This window comes from Thunnus thynnus, chromosome 15 (assembly GCF_963924715.1).
Source record: "Thunnus thynnus chromosome 15, fThuThy2.1, whole genome shotgun sequence".
Classification (NCBI taxonomy): Eukaryota; Metazoa; Chordata; class Actinopteri; order Scombriformes; family Scombridae; genus Thunnus; species Thunnus thynnus.
This window is the reverse complement of record NC_089531.1, coordinates 19,306,567-19,329,692: the sequence shown is the minus strand read 5'-3', so window position 1 is coordinate 19,329,692 and position 23,126 is coordinate 19,306,567. Positions and strand designations below refer to the sequence as shown.

The 23,126-nt window shown below is 39.4% G+C and overlaps 1 protein-coding gene across 4 annotated transcripts in view; it reads left to right on the top strand.

Annotated features, from left to right (window-relative positions):
- LOC137197787 (progranulin-like) overlaps positions 1 to 23,126 on the top strand; it is a 56,053-nt gene that overhangs the window by 20,986 nt on the left and 11,941 nt on the right. The window contains exons 7-15 of one of the 4 annotated variants that reach the window (XM_067611199.1): positions 3,896 to 4,024; positions 4,203 to 4,373; positions 4,485 to 4,613; positions 4,792 to 4,962; positions 18,311 to 18,442; positions 18,646 to 18,816; positions 18,928 to 19,059; positions 19,263 to 19,433; positions 20,017 to 20,631. In XM_067611199.1, the coding sequence (XP_067467300.1) occupies positions 3,896 to 4,024; positions 4,203 to 4,373; positions 4,485 to 4,613; positions 4,792 to 4,962; positions 18,311 to 18,442; positions 18,646 to 18,816; positions 18,928 to 19,059; positions 19,263 to 19,433; positions 20,017 to 20,025 (1,215 nt within the window). In that variant the 3' untranslated portion in view covers positions 20,026 to 20,631. Of the gene's footprint in view, positions 1 to 3,895; positions 4,025 to 4,202; positions 4,374 to 4,484; positions 4,614 to 4,791; positions 4,963 to 18,310; positions 18,443 to 18,645; positions 18,817 to 18,927; positions 19,060 to 19,262; positions 19,434 to 20,016; positions 20,632 to 23,126 lie in introns of those variants that run through there. The other 3 variants (XM_067611196.1, XM_067611198.1, XM_067611200.1) reach the window with 3 other exon arrangements.

Below are 23,126 nucleotides of genomic sequence, written 5' to 3'. Positions count from 1 at the left end.
TGAAATGAAACATATTGGTTTTTGTCACTTTATTTGAAGAGAATTGATTTGCTGTAGTTCTTGTCACTGTTTGTTAAACGTTTTGATCTGTGAAGGTCTTTTGATTGTTTTTCTCACCCTAATAGTGGAAAATGATTATCTGATCACCATCAGCTGTGCTACTAGGGTGTGGCCTATATAACATACCAGTGCCTGTGTCTTACTATGATTGCTGATCTTGAAGAAGGCCTGAGGGTCGAAATGTCATCCAAATAAAAGGGAAATGCATATGGAGCCAGAGTGTGCAACACTTTTTTCCTGCTCTCAAGTCTGCTTCCAGTGATCAGCACCTCACTACAACCCTTGGTGGGCGTTACTTTTCCATTATGTACAAAAGCTTCAGAAACCTTGTGTTCAGATTTTTTGTTTGTTCTTATTGATTTTGTCGAGTATTTAACATTGTGGTTCCCCATGAACAGAAGGACCAGAAGATAAATGGCAGAGATCCACTGATGCCCCTGATTTTTTCTTCTAATCTAGCTGTGAATAAATGTAAGTGTTTGAAACATAAACTTAATTTATTACTGCTACTTTCAACAAGTGCAATTATTCTGAATATGCATCAATACTAATCTATGCTGCAAGTTGGACCCTTTGAGCTGTGGGGCCAACTGTGAGCCTGCAGCATGCCCTGCAGGTGCAGCCCACTGTGGGCCCTATTACTGGCCTGAAATGCGGGGCTCTCATGGACCCCACACTATGGGGCCCAGGTGGTGCCCCAGTGGGGCCCACACAGCCCACCTTGGTATGCTGCAGGCCGACAGTAGGTCCCAAATGGGCCCACACAGCCCACTTGGGCATGCTGCAGCCCCACAGTGGATCCCAGTGGGACCCACACTCAGTGTGGGCTGTTCCACTGGGGCACCACCTGGGCCCCATAGTGTGGGGCCCACACGTGCCCTTCATTTCACACTGGTAACGGAGCCCACAGTGGGCTGCCCAAACAGGGCCCAGCAAACATGTCCCTGTGGGGCCCAAGTGGGGCCACTGCAGGAAGATAAATGAGGCCCACAGTGTTTACTGGGTAGGAAATGTCAGACAGTGCCATTTTCAAAGCTTTACAAATACTCTGATTCTTCAAACCTTGTGCAAACATTCGGCAACAGTGGGTTCCTCTAAGCAGCTGTGTAAGCTGTGTAAGTTACTGATCCCCACAATGCAGGGGAAGACTACAAGAAGATAGCAAAGTGTTGTCAGCTTGCAGTTTCCACAGTGTGAAATGTAATTAGGAGATGGTAGTTTAGGGAAACTGTGGAAGTCAAGATGAGATCTGGAAGATCAAGAAAACTCTCATAGAGAACACAACCCCCATTTGACTGTAAAAATTTGCAGGAAGATTTAGCAGACTCAGGAGTGGTGGTACACCGTTCCATTGTGCAGTGATGCTTACACCAACAAGACTTTCATGAAGAGTTAGTAGAAGAAAACCTTACCTGCGTCCTCATCATAAAATCCAATGTCAGAAGTATACAACAGAACATCAGATGCCTGATGCATTTTGGAAACAAGTGCTGTGAACTGATGAAGTTAAAATAAAACTCTTTGGCCACAATAAGTTAAGGTATGTTTGGAGAGGAAAAGGAGCAGCATTTCATGAAAATTACACCTTGCCAACTGTTAAGCATGGGAGTGGATCTATCATGCTTTGGGGTTGTGTTGCAGCAGCCAGTGGCACAGGAAACATTGCACGGGTGGAGGAAAAAATGGATTCCAATCAAATACCAGCAAATTCTAGAAGCAAACATCCCACCGTCTGTTAAAAAAAAAAAAAAAAAGCTGAAAAGAGGATGGCCTCTACAACAGGATAATGATCCTAAACATACCTCGACATCCACCATGGACTACCTCAAGAGATGCAAGCTGAAGGTTTTGGAATGGCCCTCACTTAACCATAACTGAAAATCTGTTGGTGGATCTTAAAAGAGCTGTGCATGCAAGATGGCCCAAGAATATTGCAGAACCGGAGGCCTTTTGCAAAGAAGAATGGGAGAAATTTATGACATACAAAGTATCTACGCATTGACGTTTGCAGAAAGTATTGTGTTTTATATTCCACATCCTAAAGAGGCTGTGTTTACATCTTTTCAATTTAAAAATCATCAAAATATGTCATTTGTCAAAGGGTGTCCAAACATTTGTATACAACTGTATAGAAAAATAATATTCATATGACCCAACTACCACTGGATTTGCATTCACTGTTTGTTACCCTGCCCACTTTTTATATCAAGCCATCATTCTGCCCAGTCTCACTTCCATAAAATTTGTGTATAGCTGCTGTAACAAACACAATAACTATTACGCTAACCTCATATGCCACTTGAGTTACTGCAAGTAGTTTCAATAGTTTCACAATGTACAATCTATCATTAAACTGCTGTATATCACACTAAGGGTGTTACTGAACCAAACAATAATGTGAGATTGTTTTATAGCCTCCTTAGTAGTTGAGGGTTACAGACCCAGTTGCCTTGTGCAGTTGATCTCAACCAGTTCATAACCAACCGACCTACCAGAATATCATGTGTTTCCTCATAGCTGTTATGACTGAATCGTTTTTGACTTAAGAGGGAACTTATAATCTTGATGACACTTTAATGTCTAGTGTAAAACACAGATACATTTTAAACTATGCTAAACAGAAGTTCAGTTCTGAAATGTGCTTTAGTTGGTTTTATGGTTTTAAAAGTCATATTAGCATAACATTTGAACCTTTCACCCTACTAATGTCTTTCTAAATAGACAATATTTCTGAGTGAAACTTTAGCAGTAAGTTTTGTATTTAAACAATGTAATTATATCACAGGTTAATGTGAGCTTGTAAACTCTTGTGTGTGTGTGTATGTTTTTGCAGCATCATACAATAATTACCAAACCCTCCTTTTAAAATCCAAGTGTGGCTGAATGGGGGTGTACCTCCAGAAGCACCTTACTGTCCTAATTTGACAGTCATAGGATGTGGGTGTGACATAAAGTCCAGCATCCAGTTTGTTTAGTGGGAGGGCCAAACCTACCATATAAAGAGTGGCGGTGTCTGTTGTTCAGTACAGAGGAGGTGTGAGGCGTATGTCAGGAGGCTGTTGAATCACTTCACAGACAGAAGGTAAGCAAAAATCTATGAATCCTTATCAAACCCTTGGCGTAACTGCCACCAGTATGGTGTTTTATAAACAGTCACAGCTTTTATTTATTATGACTATACAGTGAGGTTATATTTCTTTAATACATGCTAAAATGAAACTAAAAGTTGCCAGCAACACCTCAACGAAATGACAGTAAAAGTGTAAGATGTAGTTTAAGTCACAAATTGACTGAGGAACTGGAAAGAATGGGCAGTTGTTGCTCTAAAATTGCCCACAACGTATCACATTTGGCTGAATCAAATAAACTTCATGTTAATTATCTCTTGTCCAGATGTTGAGGATCACTTTATGGCTGTTGGTGGGAGTGTGTGGGTTTGCATCTTGCAACAACATATGCCCTGATGGGAACATCCTCTCAGATCTCTCCACCTGCTGTATGACTACAGATGGATATCGCGCTTGTCCATATCCCAACGTAAGTCAGACATGTTCATACACTGCATAACTTGACCTGTACTTGTGAAGACTTGACATATTGGTCCGGAAAAGTGTTGTCAGTATTTCATTGATATTCTCTGCGTGTCTGTATTCATGTGCGTCTCCAGGCTGTGTGCTGCTCCGACTTGGAGCACTGCTGCCCCTCAGGGTTTCAGTGTAACCTGGGTACCCAGATGTGTGAGAAAGTAAATCAGCCATGGATGAACATACCCATGGTGAAGAAGGAAGCTGTAGAGAAACCAATTACCCCTCTTCTACCCATCTCTCCCCTTCAGGAGTTCAAGAACAACCTAGACCAAAAAAAGAGTTCAGTTGTCCACTGTGACAACAACCATAACTGTCATGGTGGCGAAACCTGCTGCAGATCCATACACGGTACCTGGTCCTGTTGCCCCTACTCCTCTGTGAGTTGACCCAGTAAATACTCCTGCAATAAGAAATGACAGTAATTTTCATGGCATCAATTCAAAGCTTGTAACTCAAATGTTTCAATTGCAATCAAATTTACAATTCAGTGTTGTCATCTTGAGGAGTGTTAATGCTCTTTTGAATTGATTGTTGTATAAAATGTCTGCCTTGTAGGCCACGTGTTGTGCTGATCGCAGAAACTGTTGTCCATATGGCACATTCTGTGCCCGTGACGGGAAGTGTGTGAGGCGAGGCCTGAGATATCCTTTCTCCCCTATACAAGCTCTATCTTCAGTCCCTGCCTCTCTCATTTCAACCTCAGAGGACAAAGACAACCTGCAGGAGGTAGGACATATCACACTGTCTGTATGTCACTGCTTTATCTGAACGATGGTGGTGAAGAAGGAAGCTGTAGAGAAACCAATTACCCCTCTTCTACCCATCTCTCCCCTTCAGGAGTTCAAGAACAACCTAGACCAAAAAAAGAGTTCAGTTGTCCACTGTGACAACAACCATAACTGTCATGGTGGCGAAACCTGCTGCAGATCCATACACGGTACCTGGTCCTGTTGCCCCTACTCCTCTGTGAGTTGACCCAGTAAATACTCCTGCAATAAGAAATGACAGTAATTTTCATGGCATCAATTCAAAGCTTGTAACTCAAATGTTTCAATTGCAATCAAATTTACAATTCAGTGTTGTCATCTTGAGGAGTGTTAATGCTCTTTTGAATTGATTATTGTATAAAATGTCTGCCTTGTAGGCCACGTGTTGTGCTGATGGCATAAACTGTTGTCAATCTCACGAATTCTGTGCCCATGACGGGACGTGTATTAGGCGAGGCCTGAGATATCCTTTCTCCCCTAAACAAGCTCTATCTTCAGTCCCTGCCTCTTTCATTTCAACCTCAGAGGACAAAGACAACCCGCAGGAGGTAGGACATATCACACTGTATGTATGTTACTATTTTATCTGAACGAAGATCCACTCAGAAAAAGTGAAAGGCCCTGACTTTAACTTTATCTGAATGGATCTTTTCCCTGATTGAGAAAAGATTGACGTCTTTTCTCAATCAGGATTTGGCAACATCTGAAGTCAAATGTGCTAAGAGTTTATGGGTTGTTTGCACAATCAATCAAATCTGATAGAACCTGATCCACACAACCCTAATTAAGATTATTAGCTGAGTTTTTGAGTGTTAAACCTGCAATAATCAAGATGTTTCTATTATCAATCAATCAAAAATGTATGTGTATGTGAAGGGTTTCATTTGTGAGAATTATGAAGCGCTTCAACTCAATTTTATGGAATAAAAACAGCCACAGCCTCTGATTCATTCTCATCACTCTTGTTGCTGGTTGCATCAGACAGCTGTTTGAATCTCATTGCACTGACTATAAATTTACATGCTTATGAATCTTCACCTTTACTGCAGTAATTTAGGAGGCAGTATGTTGTTCTAACATTGGTACTGATTTCAGGACCAGTGATGTGCAGATGGTCGGCACCGCTGTGATTATGAATATATCTTTGGCCACTCCTCCTTGACATGCAGAAGATCTGAAGTACTTTCAGATCCCCTCAGGAACACAAGAAGACACAAAAACAGACTGAGGATGTGTTGCTAATGTTTCTGCACTGTGAGCGCTTACTAACTATGCATTACAGCTTCAGTAGAGAAAATGAACACAAACTGATCAGATTTTTTGATTATTCACAGACCTACATTACAGTCTAATGAGTAAATAATCTGTTTACAACCTCAAATGATTGTTTCCCTTATCCATTGTGCATTTCATTTTCAAATTCATATTTTATTTGTCACATATATAATCATACACAGTACAATGTGCAAAATGCCTTATGTACCTGTTCTGGATCAGTTACCACAACAGTAAACAAAACAGTAATTTGAAAGAGTGATTCAAATTAGACACATGTAAACAGTACAAAGAGTTCCAGAGTCCTAGTTCAGTTTCAGTCTAGTGCGATTTCCTGCAAAAAACAAAAAAATCATGCCAAATCATGCTAAACTTTATTCCAGCATAAGCATAATAAAAATAATAAAAAAATATGCAAATGTGATTGAAAATTTCTCCATCTGTTTTGTTGTCTCATGCCACCTGAACTTGATGTGTCACTGGGCCATAGACCACTCACCTGACCTTCCAATCATTTGATATAGTTATTACATTTGGATATTATAATTTAGTGGTGAAGTAGAATTATAGCTGACCTTCTAGTTAGCCTACTACCCCTCAGTGAACTGTGATCTTCATCAAGGTGCTCATACTTTGTAAGGAAAAAAATGCCCTACTCTGCCTCTGATTGGCTATTACTCGTTACCTTTGTTGGTTAGATTGGTTAGGTTTAGGCATGAGGAGTGAGATGATTGGGTTAGGTTAACAATATCAGGGTCAGAGCCAATCACAGGCAGTGTAGGGTGGGTAATGCCCACTGGTACACTTTGGCCCAATCCCAAACCAGTACCTACCCACTACCACTTCACCACCAAGTGTCACTCCAAATCAAGTTACACTCACAGCTGTGGAGGGCACGTCTAATTGTCTTTGATTTATTGATTGGGACAATGAGCAGTTTTTAAACATTAAAGATGCACTGCACTGGAGTTAACTCGAGGCTAATTTGCATCCGATGTCCCCCACAATCAAAACATACAACAGCACAACAACAAACAGTACAAAGCAAAAAACACACAGAGCACACCATACATAATATAAAATACAAAGCTACACACAACAGCACATCACATACACCCACAATGTCAATTAGAAATTAATAATGTAAACTTGTCAAATTAAAAGCAAGACTACCTGTGCTAATGAGAAGATCATAGATGGAGTTTAGACTCAGTGGTCACACAGCTGATTGGTCTTTAGTAGATTTATTTGGCCTTGAATGTATTGATTGAAGGGGGAGAGTATAAATGGATAGCCAAATTATGGGACGCCCCTGCCACTCTACCAGAACCAAACTTTCTATCACTTTACAGCTGTTAGTGGCTCCGACTGGCTTCCTATCACCGTTTCTGTTGTAGCTTCTAGGAACACTGGTTTTGTTTTCTGTTTGAACACTTTATCCTTGTATGAGACACGGAGACAGCTGTTGTTAACATGGACCAACAACCACCACCGGCTCCTGAATTCTGATGGGCAGCGTCAAGTAATAATGTCAGACAAAGGACATAATTAGCTAGAAAAGCTCTTCAGTGAAGCTAAAGTTTTTAAACTTGACATTAGAGTTGTTTAAATGTCCAGTTTATCTGCTGCTTCTGCTTTACATTACAGTAATGTTAATGTAGCTGATAGTTTGGATGACTTGACTGCGGATGCATTCCCACAGTGTGTCGTTTGTCAATTCAGTTTGACAATTACTGTAATTAACAACATACAAGTTAAATTTCTGCTTCATGCTCTGACAGATTTTCTCAAAGGAAAGGCTTTTACATTTACAGAGTGAGTGAAGGACTCAGGAGAGAAGAGACAGAAGTGAGGAAGAATCGCAGGATGTAACATTAATGGTGTCGAAAGAAAAATGAGGAAGAAAGTAAGGAACTGATTCAAGAAGGAAGAAGGTGCAACTGATTGAAGATTTAAAGAAAGAGTTTAAGGAGGAAAGAGAAACACATAGAGGCAGCCCAGGTGTCAGAGACATGAGTAAATACAAAGCAGGAGGCAGAAAAAACTGGTAAGGTCTGTAAGATTAAAACCTGCTATGAGAGGACTTACAAATCTTTTAATACAGGTACTAACACTACACAATAACTCTATTAACATGATGTTTTCTGAAGATGTTAAAAGGTTGTTGACCTCAGTAACTGTTGTAAACACAGCAGTAAAACTGACAGATAGTTTCAGTCATTAGAAAACACAAAATGCAGATTAATCTGACTGATTCATCTTTAAGTCAAACTGTTGTCTTAAATTGTTTTTAAGTTTGTTTTTAATTCTTCATAAATCAGTTTTGTTATTTCGTTATATTACAAATCTATATTAAGGACCATATAGACGGTGTGAGATTTGTTTTTAAGATAGAGACTGATTGGTCCATTTATCATCCATAAGGTCTATGTTTATTTACAATTTACAATTTCATTTAGCAGACACTTTTATCCAAAGCAATGTACATCTGAGAGCTGATACAACACAAGCAGGGATCTAGTCAGGAGAGAACAACGTGAGTAATTGTCATAAAGCTAAGTTTGAGTCCGATAGAACGTAGATGCCTAGAGTGCATAGAAGCAGATTTTTGTTGTTGCTGGAGGGTGTAAATGGATAGCCAAATTATGGGACGCCCTTGCCACTCTACCGGAACCAAACTTCCTGTCACTTTACAGCTCTTAGTGGCTCAGACTGGCTTCCTATCACCGTTTCTGTTGTAGACTCTAAGAATGCTTGTTTCATTTTCTGTTTGAACACTTTATATTTAAGCTGATCTTCAAGTTCAAGGTACAATAGTTTCAAGTCGCACCATCCGTCACTATCTGAATGAAAATGGGCTCCATGGTAGAAGACTCAGGAAGACCCCGCTTCTAAGAGGCAGACGCAAAAAAAAGCCAGACTGGACTTTGCCAAAAATGCACATTGACAAGTCAAGGTCCTTCTGGGAGAATGTGCTTTGGACAGATGAAACACAATTAGAGCTTTTTGGTAAACCGCATCAACCCTATGTTTACAGGAGGGTCTTCCAGCAGGATAATGACCCCAAACATACATCAAAAAGCACCCAAGAGTGGATGAGAAGACAACGTTGGACTGTTCTGAAGTGGCCTGCTATGAGACGGCACCCATCAAACCTGAGAGAACTGCTCCAGTTCTCACCAGAAGGAGAGTGACCCAAACTACCAGTGAAGAAGTATAGAGACTTAATTCAGAGTTACAGAAAGTGCTTCACTGCAGTTATTGCCTCAAAAGGCTGTGCTACAAATATTAAGTTAAGGGTACCAGTTTTTTTCGCCAGGCCATTTTCATTTGTTTTATTATTGTAAATAATATGTTGTAAATCAAAAGCAAAGTTTCAGTCATATTCAATGTGAAATAAAGAATGATGGATAGCATATACTTCTGTCAAATTGATACAGAGATTTTTTTTTTTTTAAAGGTGGAAGGGTACCAATATTTTCAGCCACATCTATATATAATGTTTTAAGTTTACTACAAGACTGTTTTGTATTTAGTTGAAGGTGTAGCTGCATCTGGCAAACAATAAGCAATACAGTAGATGGGCTCAAATACTCAAATTGTACAAATATTTACAAGCATTCAAGTTCTGATTCCTCCAGCAGTTTATTTCCAAATTACTAAACATAAAAAACATTTTGTGTTAAGTCTAAAAAATGGATTCCAGGGTTTTAATAAAGATCAGTGGGATGTTGTTGATAGTTGGAGTAAATTGGTTGACAATTAACAACTGGTCAGAAATAATTGGACTCTATGCAGCTCAAACTGATGGATTTCAAAATGGTTTTGATCTGTAATCCTGAAAAAAACTCCTTAATTTGTTTTACATATAATGGAGCATTACATTATTTGACTGCATTTCTATTTGTGTGTGCAGGATGAAAAGAAGAGTGTGAAGAAAAAGCAGACAAGAAAGAAGTCATCAAAGCACCACTGGCTCCCCCTGCAGTAAGTCTAAGCATAGTGCCACCCCAAGCGCTCATTCAATCATTCCTGTCATAATCACGACCAGACATATCACCAAACAAATTTATGGTGTGAATTTTAATAATCTCTATGCGCACATAAACCACCATCTACTAATCAAACCCTTAAGAGAACTTTGCCAGTGACCCTGAATATGGCACTTTTGAATATTAGATCAGGATATTTATTATTAATCACCTGATTTTAGATAATAATATTGATTGCATGTTTAATACGGATGGACCAGCTGCTCTTATTGAAACCTCACCACCAAACTACAATTTTTCATACTCCTCCAGGAAAGGTTAAAAAAGATGGGAGTAGAGCAACCATCCTCTCTGTGTCGCTTGGTTTTAAAGATATTACATTTGATAAATACACATTTTTTGAATATCACTCCATTATTTTTAACAGCCGTCCTGTACTGTGTATCATAGTTCACAGGCCACCCAAACGATGCTCTTCCTTTGTTTTCGATTTTTCAGAAGTACTCTCAATAATCCACACCAATTATGAATTGTTATTTTACGTCATTTTAACTTCCATGTGGACAATCAATCAGACTCTTTTACCTTGGAACCTTTTAAATTTGCTGAATTGTGTGACTTTTATCCAACATGTTACTCAGCCAACTCATAAGAGAGGCCACACTTTAGACCTTGTAATAACACACGGCCTACCTGCCAATATGTCTTCAGTTGTGGATGTAGGCATCTCTGATCATTTCTGTCTTTTTTACTGTCAGTGGTTTTCTACAACAGTATATTCCAGAATGAACTGTCTTACTGCTGAAGTGGCTGATTGATTGATTGATTGAAATTATTTATTAACAATATAAAGGATATACAGCATATATAAATAAATGAATCATGTATGCACAGCCTCAACCAGGAGGCATCATATCTTAAACACAATAAAGCTGAAGAGCTTATTTCCATTGTGGTCCTTTGGGTGTAGCTGTGTGTTTGACTGTTAATGTTTAAGTGAGTATATGAGCACAATTAGTATAAGTTAATGCGTGTGAGTGTGCACGTGTGTTCATATGTGTATGTTTGTGGGAGGTGGAGGGGCGGCAGAGAGAAGGCAGCAGTACAATATGTATTCAGTACAGTGTATCCTACCAATTCAATAATTAATTAAAATGATTGAATTATTGAAACAGATGAAATAGTTATATGTAGGACCAGCTGCTACTCAGCCAGCTCTTTAGGGAGGACTTCAAGTTTCCAATAGAACTAATTGACTTAAGTCTTGCAGGTAACACATTCCACATAACTGCTACTTTATATAAAAACAAGTCCTTTCCCACAGAGCTTTTAAATCTGCATGGCACAAAATCAGTGGAGCTCCCTCTAGTGGGATAACTGTGGACATCGCTGACCTGAGAAAAATAATTACTGAGATATTGTGGTACCACATGATTGACAATCCTGTGAACAATACATATTTTGATATATGATCTCTCCTCTACTCTGAGCCACTTGAGGCTAATAAAATGATCAGGGAGAAGATATGTGTTCTCTTTTTCAGTATACTTTATTGGAAACAGGCTCTGGTAGTAAAAATGTGTTATCAAACAATATTGCCATAAAATTACTTATAAACTATTCAATCTGAATGTTCTTGTTTTATTTTCCAAGAAGAAGAAGAAAATTTACTCTCATTCAGTAAGTTATCAGCAGAAACTTTTTCATGTGATCAATTAGACTGACCTTGTCAATATTCCCACAAATATGAGATGCAGTTAAATATAAAGTTGCTGCAAGCTATTTCTTGTGCTGTGTCTATGCAGGTCAAGTTGAGTCAAACAGTTTTGAGTTCAGGGGCCAGACGCATAAAACTCTGTGTAGATTCATGAATAAAACTGTGTGTACGCGCAAAGCCAGAATAAAATATACGTATTCTTTTCGTCAGATTTATAAAGCTGTGCGTACGCATGGTTCTGTTTTATAGATCTCAGTCATTAAAGAACTGGACACACGTGCACGAGCCTAATTTCCACTCCCACAATGAGCCATAAATGGAGGAAGACACGCACTGATCCAGCTGTTTTCGTATCAGTTCGCCGCCTGTTCCACCAGTCTGTATAGCTGTCAAACGGGAAAGAGGAAATGCCGTTTACCGATTGTGTTGCACCGGCGAGGTTGTCCAACAGCAGAACAGCTGTCACTACGCACGACCATTACGCACGGCTTTATATCGTCCAAATCATGAATTCATCACACGGACCTGTAAACCATCATCAGCAGTGATATCTCAGAAATGTAATCAGTGATTAGTTTGTAGCGCTCATATCTAAACCGACTTTACAAGGTGTGACAAAACTAAGGATAAAATAAAAAGAATATTATGAGCAAAATAAAATGTTGACTCCTATGTAAACTAAATGAATGGTTAAACTAATCACACAAATGTAATTAATCAATGTTATGTTCTTAAATGTGCCTTTGATTGGCATTTTACAAATCTCTGTTTAAACGCAAAAAACCCCCCAAAAAAAACTAACAAACAAAAAAAAAAACTAACAAAAATGTTTTGCTGAAAGATTCCGTCTCTCACCTCATATTTCATCTCCACCTCATCAAATCACCCTCAGATCGCTTCAGGACAACATGTGTATGCCTGGCCTAAAGAATGCGTGAGGTGTGTTTATAAGCGGGAAATGGCGTATGTGCGGTTTTTGTGAGTACGCATCATTTATGCATCACGTCCCAGTTGTTATAAATCTCGTCAAGCACAGAAAATAAAAGTTATAGTAACTAACTGATGAAAAAAACTACTCCATCTGTCTTTTGGTACAGATTTGTGGTGATGTGTGTTCATGTCGTGACGCTCTGTACCAACCAGACATTTCCTGAAGAAAAGCTTTCCGTTTGTTGAGCGGTCGTTATCACGTTTAACTGTGATTGGCACAACGGTTTTAACTGGATGAGAAAGTATTTCACATTTATTTAATCACCACGCCCACCGATCTATGTTCACCTTCGTTGCGCTGCTGCACATACATGAAATAAAGTAGCAGGTGAGCATAGAGACGCCCATACAGTCGGTGCGCCTAAGACCTACCACCTTGCGCTTGTCGTTGTATTTACGCGGTTAAAACAAGGCCCCCTGTACCCACTATGTGGTGTTAGAGAACACCCACTTATTATACGTTATGTTGCAGTATAGTAAATCATGTGTACACCACACCATGTGAATTTTAAGTAAGTTGATGATGTTTGTCACATAAGGCTGACTTCCTGTTGTCAGTAGGTGGCGCTATGACTATGACTCAATATGAACGTGTAAATGTCTGTCAGTCTGCGAAATCTGAGGCAGATTGGACAATATAAAGTCAAGTTACAATAACTTCCTCTTTCATGGCGAAACATTTAAATTTTCTGCATCGCCATGGCAAAGGCCTTCCCAGACAACTCAGTTCCACACCTGTAAATTGCAAAATGGTGTGTTGTCACATGACCTATGACATCGTCGTTTGAGTTATCAACTATTCCTTCGCAATTTCGTATCACATTAGTCTGAGGGTTATACCAACCAAATTTCAAATGAATCCGATAAACTCTATAGGAGGAATTAAAAAAAGTTTTCATAAAATGCAGGAAAAACGCACAAAATTTAAAATGGCGACATCCAGTTGAGTGGAGCTAACGAAATGTCTGAAATGATGAGAGTAATGTGTGTACCAAATTTTGTGAATATCGGAGAAACTTTATCCCAACTACAGCCCGCCTTGCTTTAGGGGGCACTATGGAGCCCGCTAGACAGGCATATGCCCAATCGCTCTATATTCTTGCAATATTCACGGGTTCTGATGTGTGCGCCCAGTTTTGTGAGCTTTCAAACACCCCTAGCACCTCAAAAACAGCTTCCTGTTTCATGGTGAATGATGCATAGCAATGGCAACAGCGTTTGATGAACAAAGTTCACCACTATGTGGTGTTAGTGAGCACCCATGTATTATACGTCATGTTGCTGTATATCATGTATAGACAGCACCATGAAAATTTCATGTAAATCGGATGATGTTTGTCACATAAGGCTGATTTCCTGTTGTTAGCAGGCGGTGCTATGACTATGACTCAATATGAGCAGGTAGATGTCCTCAGGCCTGGACTCTTATCCAACTTGTGAAATTTGGAGCAGATCGGACAATATAAAGTCAAGTTACAACAGTTTCCTCTTTCATGGCGAAACATGCAAGTCTTCCGCATCGCCATGGCAACACTGTTCCATGAAAACTCAAAACCGCAATTTTGCATTGCACTTGTTTGTGTAGGTGAAATGAATGTTGCATCAATTACGAAAGAAGAACTAGAAAACGTTATCTGAAGTACACAGTGACCCTGATCCTAAGAAGTGATCGTTGGAAAAGGGGGGCTAAATGCAAGAACTAGAGACTTTACAAGACAGGCATGACTCCATATATGGGATTATTATTGATTATCTTGCAAGAACAGGTGTCTGCAGACAGTGAAGTGTGACTACACACAAGGTGCTTGTGTTGACGGTTGTGTTGGGCACAGGATGAAAGTATAAAGTGTTTGTATGAGCTGTTGAAGATGCTCCTCTTGCTGCAGAGCTCGGAGAGCCTGTATGCATATGCTTTAGTGATTTATTAAAGGCAGTTGGACGGTAGGAAAAATACTGTGTCTCTGGTATTTATCCGACCTTGCACGCATCAGATGGAGTGGCGGCCTTGGTATCGCTACTGGAGTTCAGTTGATACGGTTCTGAAATGTCATTCTTATCGGACACTGCGTGAATGCATAAAATATTATTTCCTGGTTGAAATTTGGTCTTAGATGTCTCAGAATCATGTCCTTTTGTGACACAATGTCCGCTGCTGCTTTGGTGATTTTATCAACATGATCAAACTAAATACTTGCTGCAGACGTGCTGCAACAATGTATTATCCATTGTTGAGTTGTCATTATCATGTTTAATTGTGATTAACACTGTTAACTGTTTCAGAGCTTTGAGACCAGTGATGTGATTGGCTAGGAGAGTATTTCACATATATTTAATCACTACACCCACTTTTCTATACTCACCTTCACCCAGCCCTTTTACACATTTCACTGCTGCACATAAATGAAACAAAATAGCAGGTGCGCATAGAGATGCCCATATAGTCCGTGCGCCTAATACCTACCACCTTGCACTTGTCGTTGTACTTGCACAGTTAAAATAGGGGCGGAGCCAATGTGAAATATGTCTGAAATGAGACGTGCTGGCATTTTCTCAATATGACTATCAACAGATCATTTTCATTGTCTATAAGAAGATAGCAAAGTGTTGTCAGCTTGCAGTTTCCACAGTGTGAAATGTAATTAGGAGATGGTAGTTTAGGGAAACTGTGGAGGTCAAGATGAGATCAGGAAGATCAAGAAAACTCTCATAGAGAACACAACCCCCATTTGACTGTAAAAATTTGCAGTAAGATTTAGCAGACTCAGGAGTGGTGGTACACCGTTCCATTGTGCAGTGATGCTTGCACCAACAAGACTTTCATGAAGAGTTAGTAGAAGAAAAAGTAGTAAGTTTGGCTACCTCTTGACAAATAACATATTGGTGATTTTTCAATTGAAAAGATGTAAACACAGCCTCTTTAGGATATAAAAAACAATATTTTCTGCAAACATCAATGCATAGTTACTTTTTATGTCATAAATTGAAAAAATAAATGCATCAAATTATTATCATCATGTTTGGTCACCTTAAGAAATCTCAGATTCTTTTTACAAAGTCTCAGACCTTAATCAGTTCGTTAGGCCTGAGGCATGTCAACAGTTGTCATTAGGAAATATCAGTTGGTACCAATTTCAAAGCTTTACAAATACTCTGACTCTTCAAACCTTGTGCAAACATCCGGCAACAGTGGGTTCCTCTAAGCAGCTGTGTAAGACTCTGAAATTGAAAGTTATTGATGCCCACAATGCAGGGGAAGGCTACAAGAAGATAGCAAAGCATTGTCAGCTTGTAGTTTCCACAGTGCGAAATGTAATTAGGAGATGGTAGTTTAGGGGAACTGTGGAGGTCCAGATGAGATCTGGAAGATCAAGAAAACGCTCAGAGAGAATTGCTCGTATTCTGGTCAGAAAGGCAAACCACAACCCCCATTTGACTGTAAAAACCTGCAGGAAGATTCAGCAGACTCAGGAGTGGTGGTATACTGTTCCACTGTGCAGCAATGCTTCCTTACCTGCGTCCTCATCATAAAATCCAATGTCAGAAGTATACAACAGAACATCAGATGCCTGATGCATTTTGGAAACAAGTGCTGTGGACTGATGAAGTTAAAATAAAACTCTTTGGCCACAATAAGTTAAGGCATGTTTGGAGAGGAAAAGGAGCAGCATTTCATGAAAATTACACCTTGCCAACTGTTAAGCATGGGAGTGGATCTATCATGCTTTGGGGTTGTGTTGCAGCAGCCAGTGGCAAAGGAAACATTGCACAGGTGGAGGAAAAAATGGATTCCAATCAAATACCAGCAAATTCTAGAAGCAAACATCCCACCGTCTGTTAAAAAAAAAAAAAAGCTGAAAAGAGGATGGCCTCTACAACAGGATAATGATCCTAAACTTACATCGACATCCCCCATGGACTACCTCAAGAGATGCAAGCTGAAGGTTTTGGAATGGCCCTCACTTAAACATAACTGAAAATCTGTTGGTGGATCTTAAAAGAGCTGTGCATGCAAGATGGCCCAAGAATATTGCAGAACCGGAGGCCCTTTGCAAAGAAGAATGGGAGAAATTTATGACATACAAAGTATCTATGCATTGACGTTTGCAGAAAGTATTGTGTTTTATATTCCACATCCTAAAGAGGCTGTGTTTACATCTTTTCAATTTAAAAATCATCAAAATATGTCATTTGTCAAAGGGTGTCCAAACATTTGTATACAACTGTATAGAAAAATAATATTCATATGACCCAACTACCACTGGATTTGCATTCACTGTTTGTTACCCTGCCCACTTTTTATATCAAGCCATCATTCTGCCCAGTCTCACTTCCCTAAAATTTGTGTTCAGCTGCTGTAACAAACACAATAACTATTACGCTAACCTCATATGCCACTTGAGTTACTGCAAGTAGTTTCAATAGTTTCACAATGTACAATCTATCATTAAACTGCTGTATATCACACTAAGGGTGTTACTGAACCAAACAATAATGTGAGATTATTTTATAGCCTCCTTAGTAGTTGAGGGTTACAGTCCCAGTTGCCTTGTGCAGTTGATCTCAACCAGTTCATAACCAACCGACCTACCAGAATATCACATGTTTCCTCATAGCTGTTATGACTGAATCGTTTTTGACTTAAGAGGGAACTTATAATCTTGATGATACTTTAATGTCTAGTGTAAAACACAGAAACTATGCTAAACAGAAGTTCAGTTCTGAAATGTGCTTTAGTTGGTTTTATGGTTTTAAAAGTCATATTAGCATAACATTTGAACCTTTCGCCCTACTAATGTCTTTCTAAATAGACAATATTTCTGAGTGAAGCTTTAGCAGTAAGTTTTGTATTTAAACAATGTAATTATATCACAGGTTAATGTGAGCTTGTAAACTCTTGTGTGTGTGTGTATGTTTTTGCAGCATCATACAATAATTACCAAACCCTCCTTTTAAAATCCAAGTGTGGCTGAATGGGGGTGTACATCCAGAAGCACCTTACTGTCCTAATTTGACAGTCATAGGATGTGGGTGTGACATAAAGTCCAGCATCCAGTTTGTTTAGTGGGAGGGCCAAACCTACCATATAAAGAGTGGCGGTGTCTGTTGTTCAGTACAGGGGAGGTGTGAGGCGTATGTCAGGAGGCTGTTGAATCACTTCACAGACAGAAGGTAAGCAAAAATCTATGAATCCTTATCAAACCCTTGGCGTAACTGCCACCAGTATGGTGTTTTATAAACAGTCACAGCTTTTATTTATTATGACTATACAGTGAGGTTATATTTCTTTAATACATGCTAAAATGAAACTAAAAGTTGCCAGCAACACCTCAACGAAATGACAGTAAAAGTGTAAGATTCAGTTTAAGTCACAAATTGACCGAGGAACTGGAAAGAATGGGCAGTTGTTGCTCTAAAATTGCCCACAACGTATCACATTTAGCTGAATCAAATAAACTTCATGTTAATTATCTCTTGTCCAGATGTTGAGGATCACTTTATGGCTGTTGGTGGGAGTGTGTGGGTTTGCATCTTGCAACAACATATGCTCTGACGGGAACGTCCTCTCAGATCTCTCCACCTGCTGTATGACTACAGATGGATATCGCGCTTGTCCATATCCCAACGTAAGTCAGACATGTTCATACACTGCATAACTTGACCTGTACTTGTGAAGACTTGACATATTGGTCCGGAAAAGTGTTGTCAGTATTTCATTGATATTCTCTGCGTGTCTGTATTCATGTGCGTCTCCAGGCTGTGTGCTGCTCCAACTTGGAGCACTGCTGCCCCTCAGGGTTTCAGTGTAACCAGGGTACCCAGATGTGTGAGAAAGTAAATCAGCCATGGATGAACATACCCATGGTGAAGAAGGAAGCTTCAGAGAAACCAAGCACCCTTCTTATACCCTTCTCTCCCCTTCAGGAGCTCAAGAACAACCTAGACCAAAAACAGAGATCAGATCATCTGTGTGAAAATGGTCACACCTGTCCTGTTGGCCAAACCTGCTGCAGAGGCATAGGGAATAATGCCTATTTCTGTTGCCCCCACCATGCTGTGAGTTGACTCAGTATATACTCTTGTGCAATAAGACACATTACAGTAATGTAATATTCTTTATTCTCTATTTTCATGGCATCAATTCAAAGCTTGTAACTCAAATGTTTCAATTGCAATCAAATTCACAATTCAGTGTTGTCATCTTGAGGAGTCTTAATGCTCTTTTGAATTGATTATTGTATAAAATGTCTGCCTTGTAGGCCATGTGTTGTGCTGATCGCAGAAACTGTTGTCCATATGGCACATTCTGTGCCCGTGACGGGAAGTGTATGAGGCGAGGCCTGAGATATCCTTTCACCCCTGAACAAGCTCTATCTTCAGTCCCTGCCTCTCTCATTTCAACCTCAGAGGACAAAGACAACCTGCAGGAGGTAGGACATATCACACTGTCTGTATGTCACTACTTTATCTGAACGATGGTGGTGAAGAAGGAAGCTGTGGAGAAACCAATTACCCTTCTTCTACCCATCTCTCCCCTTCAGGAGCTCAAGAACAACCTAGACCAAAAACAGAGATCAGATCATCTGTGTGAAAATGGTCACACCTGTCCTGTTGGCCAAACCTGCTGCAGAGGCATAGGGAATAATGCCTATTTCTGTTGCCCCCACCACGCTGTGAGTTGACTCAGTATATACTCTTGTGCAATAAGACACATTACAGTAATGTAATATTCTTTATTCTCTATTTTCATGGCATCAATTCAAAGCTCATAACTCAAATGTTTCAATTGCAATCAAATTCACAATTTAGTGTTGTCATCTTGAGGAGTCTTAATGCTCTTTTGAATTGATTATTGTATAAAATGTCTGCCTTGTAGGCCATGTGTTGTGCTGATCGCAGAAACTGTTGTCCATATGGCACATTCTGTGCCCGTGACGGGAAGTGTATGAGGCGAGGCCTGAGATATCCTTTCACCCCTAAACAAGCTCTATCTTCAGTCCCTGCCTCTCTCATTTCAACCTCAGAGGACAAAGACAACCTGCAGGAGGTAGGACATATCACACTGTATGTATGTTACTATTTTATCTGAACGAAGATCCACTCAGAAAAAGTTAAAGGCCCTGACTTTAACTTTATCTGAATGGATCTTTTCCCTGATTGAGAAAAGATTTACGTCTTTTCTCAATCAGGATTTGGCAACATCTGAAGTCAAATGTGCTAAGAGTTTGTGGGTTGTTTGCACTATCAATCAAATCTGATAGAACCTGATCCACACAACCCTAATTAAGATTATTAGCTGAGTTTTTGAGTGTTAAACCTGCAATAATCAAGATTTTTCTATTATCAATCAATCAAAAATGTATGTGTATGTGAAGGGTTTCACTTGTGAGAATTATGTGTGTGTTATCCTACTCTGCTCCCCTGAGCTCTATGAAGCGCTTCAACTCAATTTTATGGAATAAAAACAGCCACAGCCTCTGATTCATTCTCATCACTCTTGTTGCTGGTTGCATCAGACAGCTGTTTGAATCTCATTGCACTGACTATAAATTTACATGCTTATGAATCTTCACCTTTACTGCAGTAATTTAGGAGGCAGTATGTTGTTCTAACATTGGTACTGATTTCAGGACCAGTGATGTGCAGATGGTCAGCACTGCTGTGATTATGAATATATCTTTGGCCACTCCTCCTTGACATGCAGAAGATCTGAAGTACTTTCAGATCCCCTCAGGAACACAAGAAGACACAAAAACAGACTGAGGATGTGTTGCTAATGTTTCTGCACTGTGAGCGCTTACTAACTATGCATTACAGCTTCAGTAGAGAAAATGAACACAAACTGATCAGATTTTTTGATTATTCACAGACCTACAATACAGTCTAATGAGTAAATAATCTGTTTACAACCTCAAATGATTGTTTCCCTTATCCATTGTGCATTTCATTTTCAAATTCATATTTTATTTGTCACATACATAATCATACACAGTACAATGTGCAATGAAATGCCTTATGTACCTGTTCTGGATCAGTTACCACAACAGTAAACAAAACAGTAATTTGAAAGAGCGATTCAAATTAGACACATGTAAACAGTACACAGAGTTCCAGAGTCCTAGTTCAGTTTCAGTCTAGTGCGATTTCCTGCAAAAAACAAAAAAATCATGCCAAATCATGCTAAACTTTATTCCAGCATAAGCATAATAAAAATAATAAAAAAAATATGCAAATGTGATTGAAAATTTCTCCATCTGTTTTGTTGTCTCATGCCACCTGAACTTGATGTGTCACTGGGCCATAGACCACTCACCTGACCTTCCAATCATTTGATATAGTTATTACTTTTGGATATTATAATTTAGTGGTGAAGTAGAATTATAGCTGACCTTCTAGTTAGCCTACTACCCCTCAGTGAACTGTGATCTTCATCAAGGTGCTCATACTTTGTAAGGAAAAAAATGCCCTACTCTGCCTCTGATTGGCTATTACTCGTTACCTTTGTTGGTTAGATTGGTTAGGTTTAGGCATGAGGAGTGAGATGATTGGGTTAGGTTAACAATATCAGGGTCAGAGCCAATCACAGGCAGTGTAGGGTGGGTAATGCCCACTGGTACACTTTGGCCCAATCCCAAACCAGTACCTACCCACTACCACTTCACCACCAAGTGTCACTCCAAATCAAGTTACACTCACAGCTGTGGAGGGCACGTCTAATTGTCTTTGATTTATTGATTGGGACAATGAGCAGTTTTTAAACATTAAAGATGCACTGCACTGGAGTTAACTCGAGGCTAATTTGCATCCGATGTCCCCCACAATCAAAACATACAACAGCACAGCAACAAACAGTACAAAGCAAAAAACACACAGAGCACACCATACATAATATAAAATACAAAGCTACACACAACAGCACATCACATACACCCACAATGTCAATTAGAAATTAATAATGTAAACTTGTCAAATTAAAAGCAAGACTACCTGTGCTAATGAGAAGATCATAGATGGAGTTTAGACTCAGTGGTCACACAGCTGATTGGTCTTTAGTAGATTTATTTGGCCTTGAATGTATTGATTGAAGGGGGAGAGTATAAATGGATAGCCAAATTATGGGACGCCCCTGCCACTCTACCAGAACCAAACTTTCTATCACTTTACAGCTGTTAGTGGCTCCGACTGGCTTCCTATCACCGTTTCTGTTGTAGCTTCTAGGAACACTGGTTTTGTTTTCTGTTTGAACACTTTATCCTTGTATGAGACACGGAGACAGCTGTTGTTAACATGGACCAACAAACCACCACCGGCTCCTGAATTCTGATGGGCAGCGTCAAGTAATAATGTCAGACAAAGGACATAATTAGCTAGAAAAGCTCTTCAGTGAAGCTAAAGTTTTTAAACTTGACATTAGAGTTGTTTAAATGTCCAGTTTATCTGCTGCTTCTGCTTTACATTACAGTAATGTTAATGTAGCTGATAGTTTGGATGACTTGACTGCAGATGCATTCCCACAGTGTGTAGTTTGTCAATTCAGTTTGACAATTACTGTAATTAACAACATACAAGTTAAATTTCTGCTTCATGCTCTGACAGATTTTCTCAAAGGAAAGGCTTTTACATTTACAGAGTGAGTGAAGGACTCAGGAGAGAGGAGACAGAAGTGAGGAAGAATCGCAGGATGTAACGTTAATGGTGTCGAAAGAAAAATGAGGAAGAAAGTAAAGAACTGATTCAAGAAGGAAGAAGGTGCAACTGATTGAAGATTTAAAGAAAGAGTTTAAGGAGGAAAGAGAAACACATAGAGGCAGCCCAGGTGTCAGAGACATGAGTAAATACAAAGCAGGAGGCAGAAAAAACTGGTAAGGTCTGTAAGATTAAAACCTGCTATGAAAGGACTTACAAATCTTTTAATACAGGTACTAACACTACACAATAACTCTATTAACATGATGTTTTCTGAAGATGTTAAAAGGTTGTTGACCTCAGTAACTGTTGTAAACACAGCAGTAAAACTGACAGATAGTTTCAGTCATTTGAAAACACAAAATGCAGATTAATCTGACTGATTCATCTTTAAGTCAAACTGTTGTCTTAAATTGTTTTTAAGTTTGTTTTTAATTCTTCATAAATCAGTTTTGTTATTTCGTTATATTATAAATCTTATAATTGAGATTTTTTTTTAAGATAGAGACTGATTGGTCCATTTATCATCCATAAGGTCTATGTTTATTTACAATTTACAATTTCATTTAGCAGACACTTTTATCCAAAGCAATGTACATCTGAGAGCTGATACAACACAAGCAGGGATCTAGTCAGGAGAGAACAACGTGAGTAATTGTCATAAAGCTAAGTTTGAGTCCGATAGGACGTAGATGCCTAGAGTGCATAGAAGCAGATTTTTGTTGTTGCTGGAGGGTGTAAATGGATAGCCAAATTATGGGACGCCCTTGCCACTCTACCGGAACCAAACTTCCTGTCACTTTACAGCTCTTAGTGGCTCAGACTGGCTTCCTATCACCGTTTCTGTTGTAGCCTCTAAGAATGCTTGTTTCATTTTCTGTTTGAACACTTTATATTTAAGCTGATCTTCAAGTTCAAGGTACAATAGTTTCAAGTCGCACCATCCGTCGCTATCTGAATGAAAATGGGCTCCATGGTAGAAGACTCAGAAAGACCCCGCTTCTAAGAGGCAGACGCAAAAAAAAGCCAGGCTGGACTTTGCCAAAAATGCACG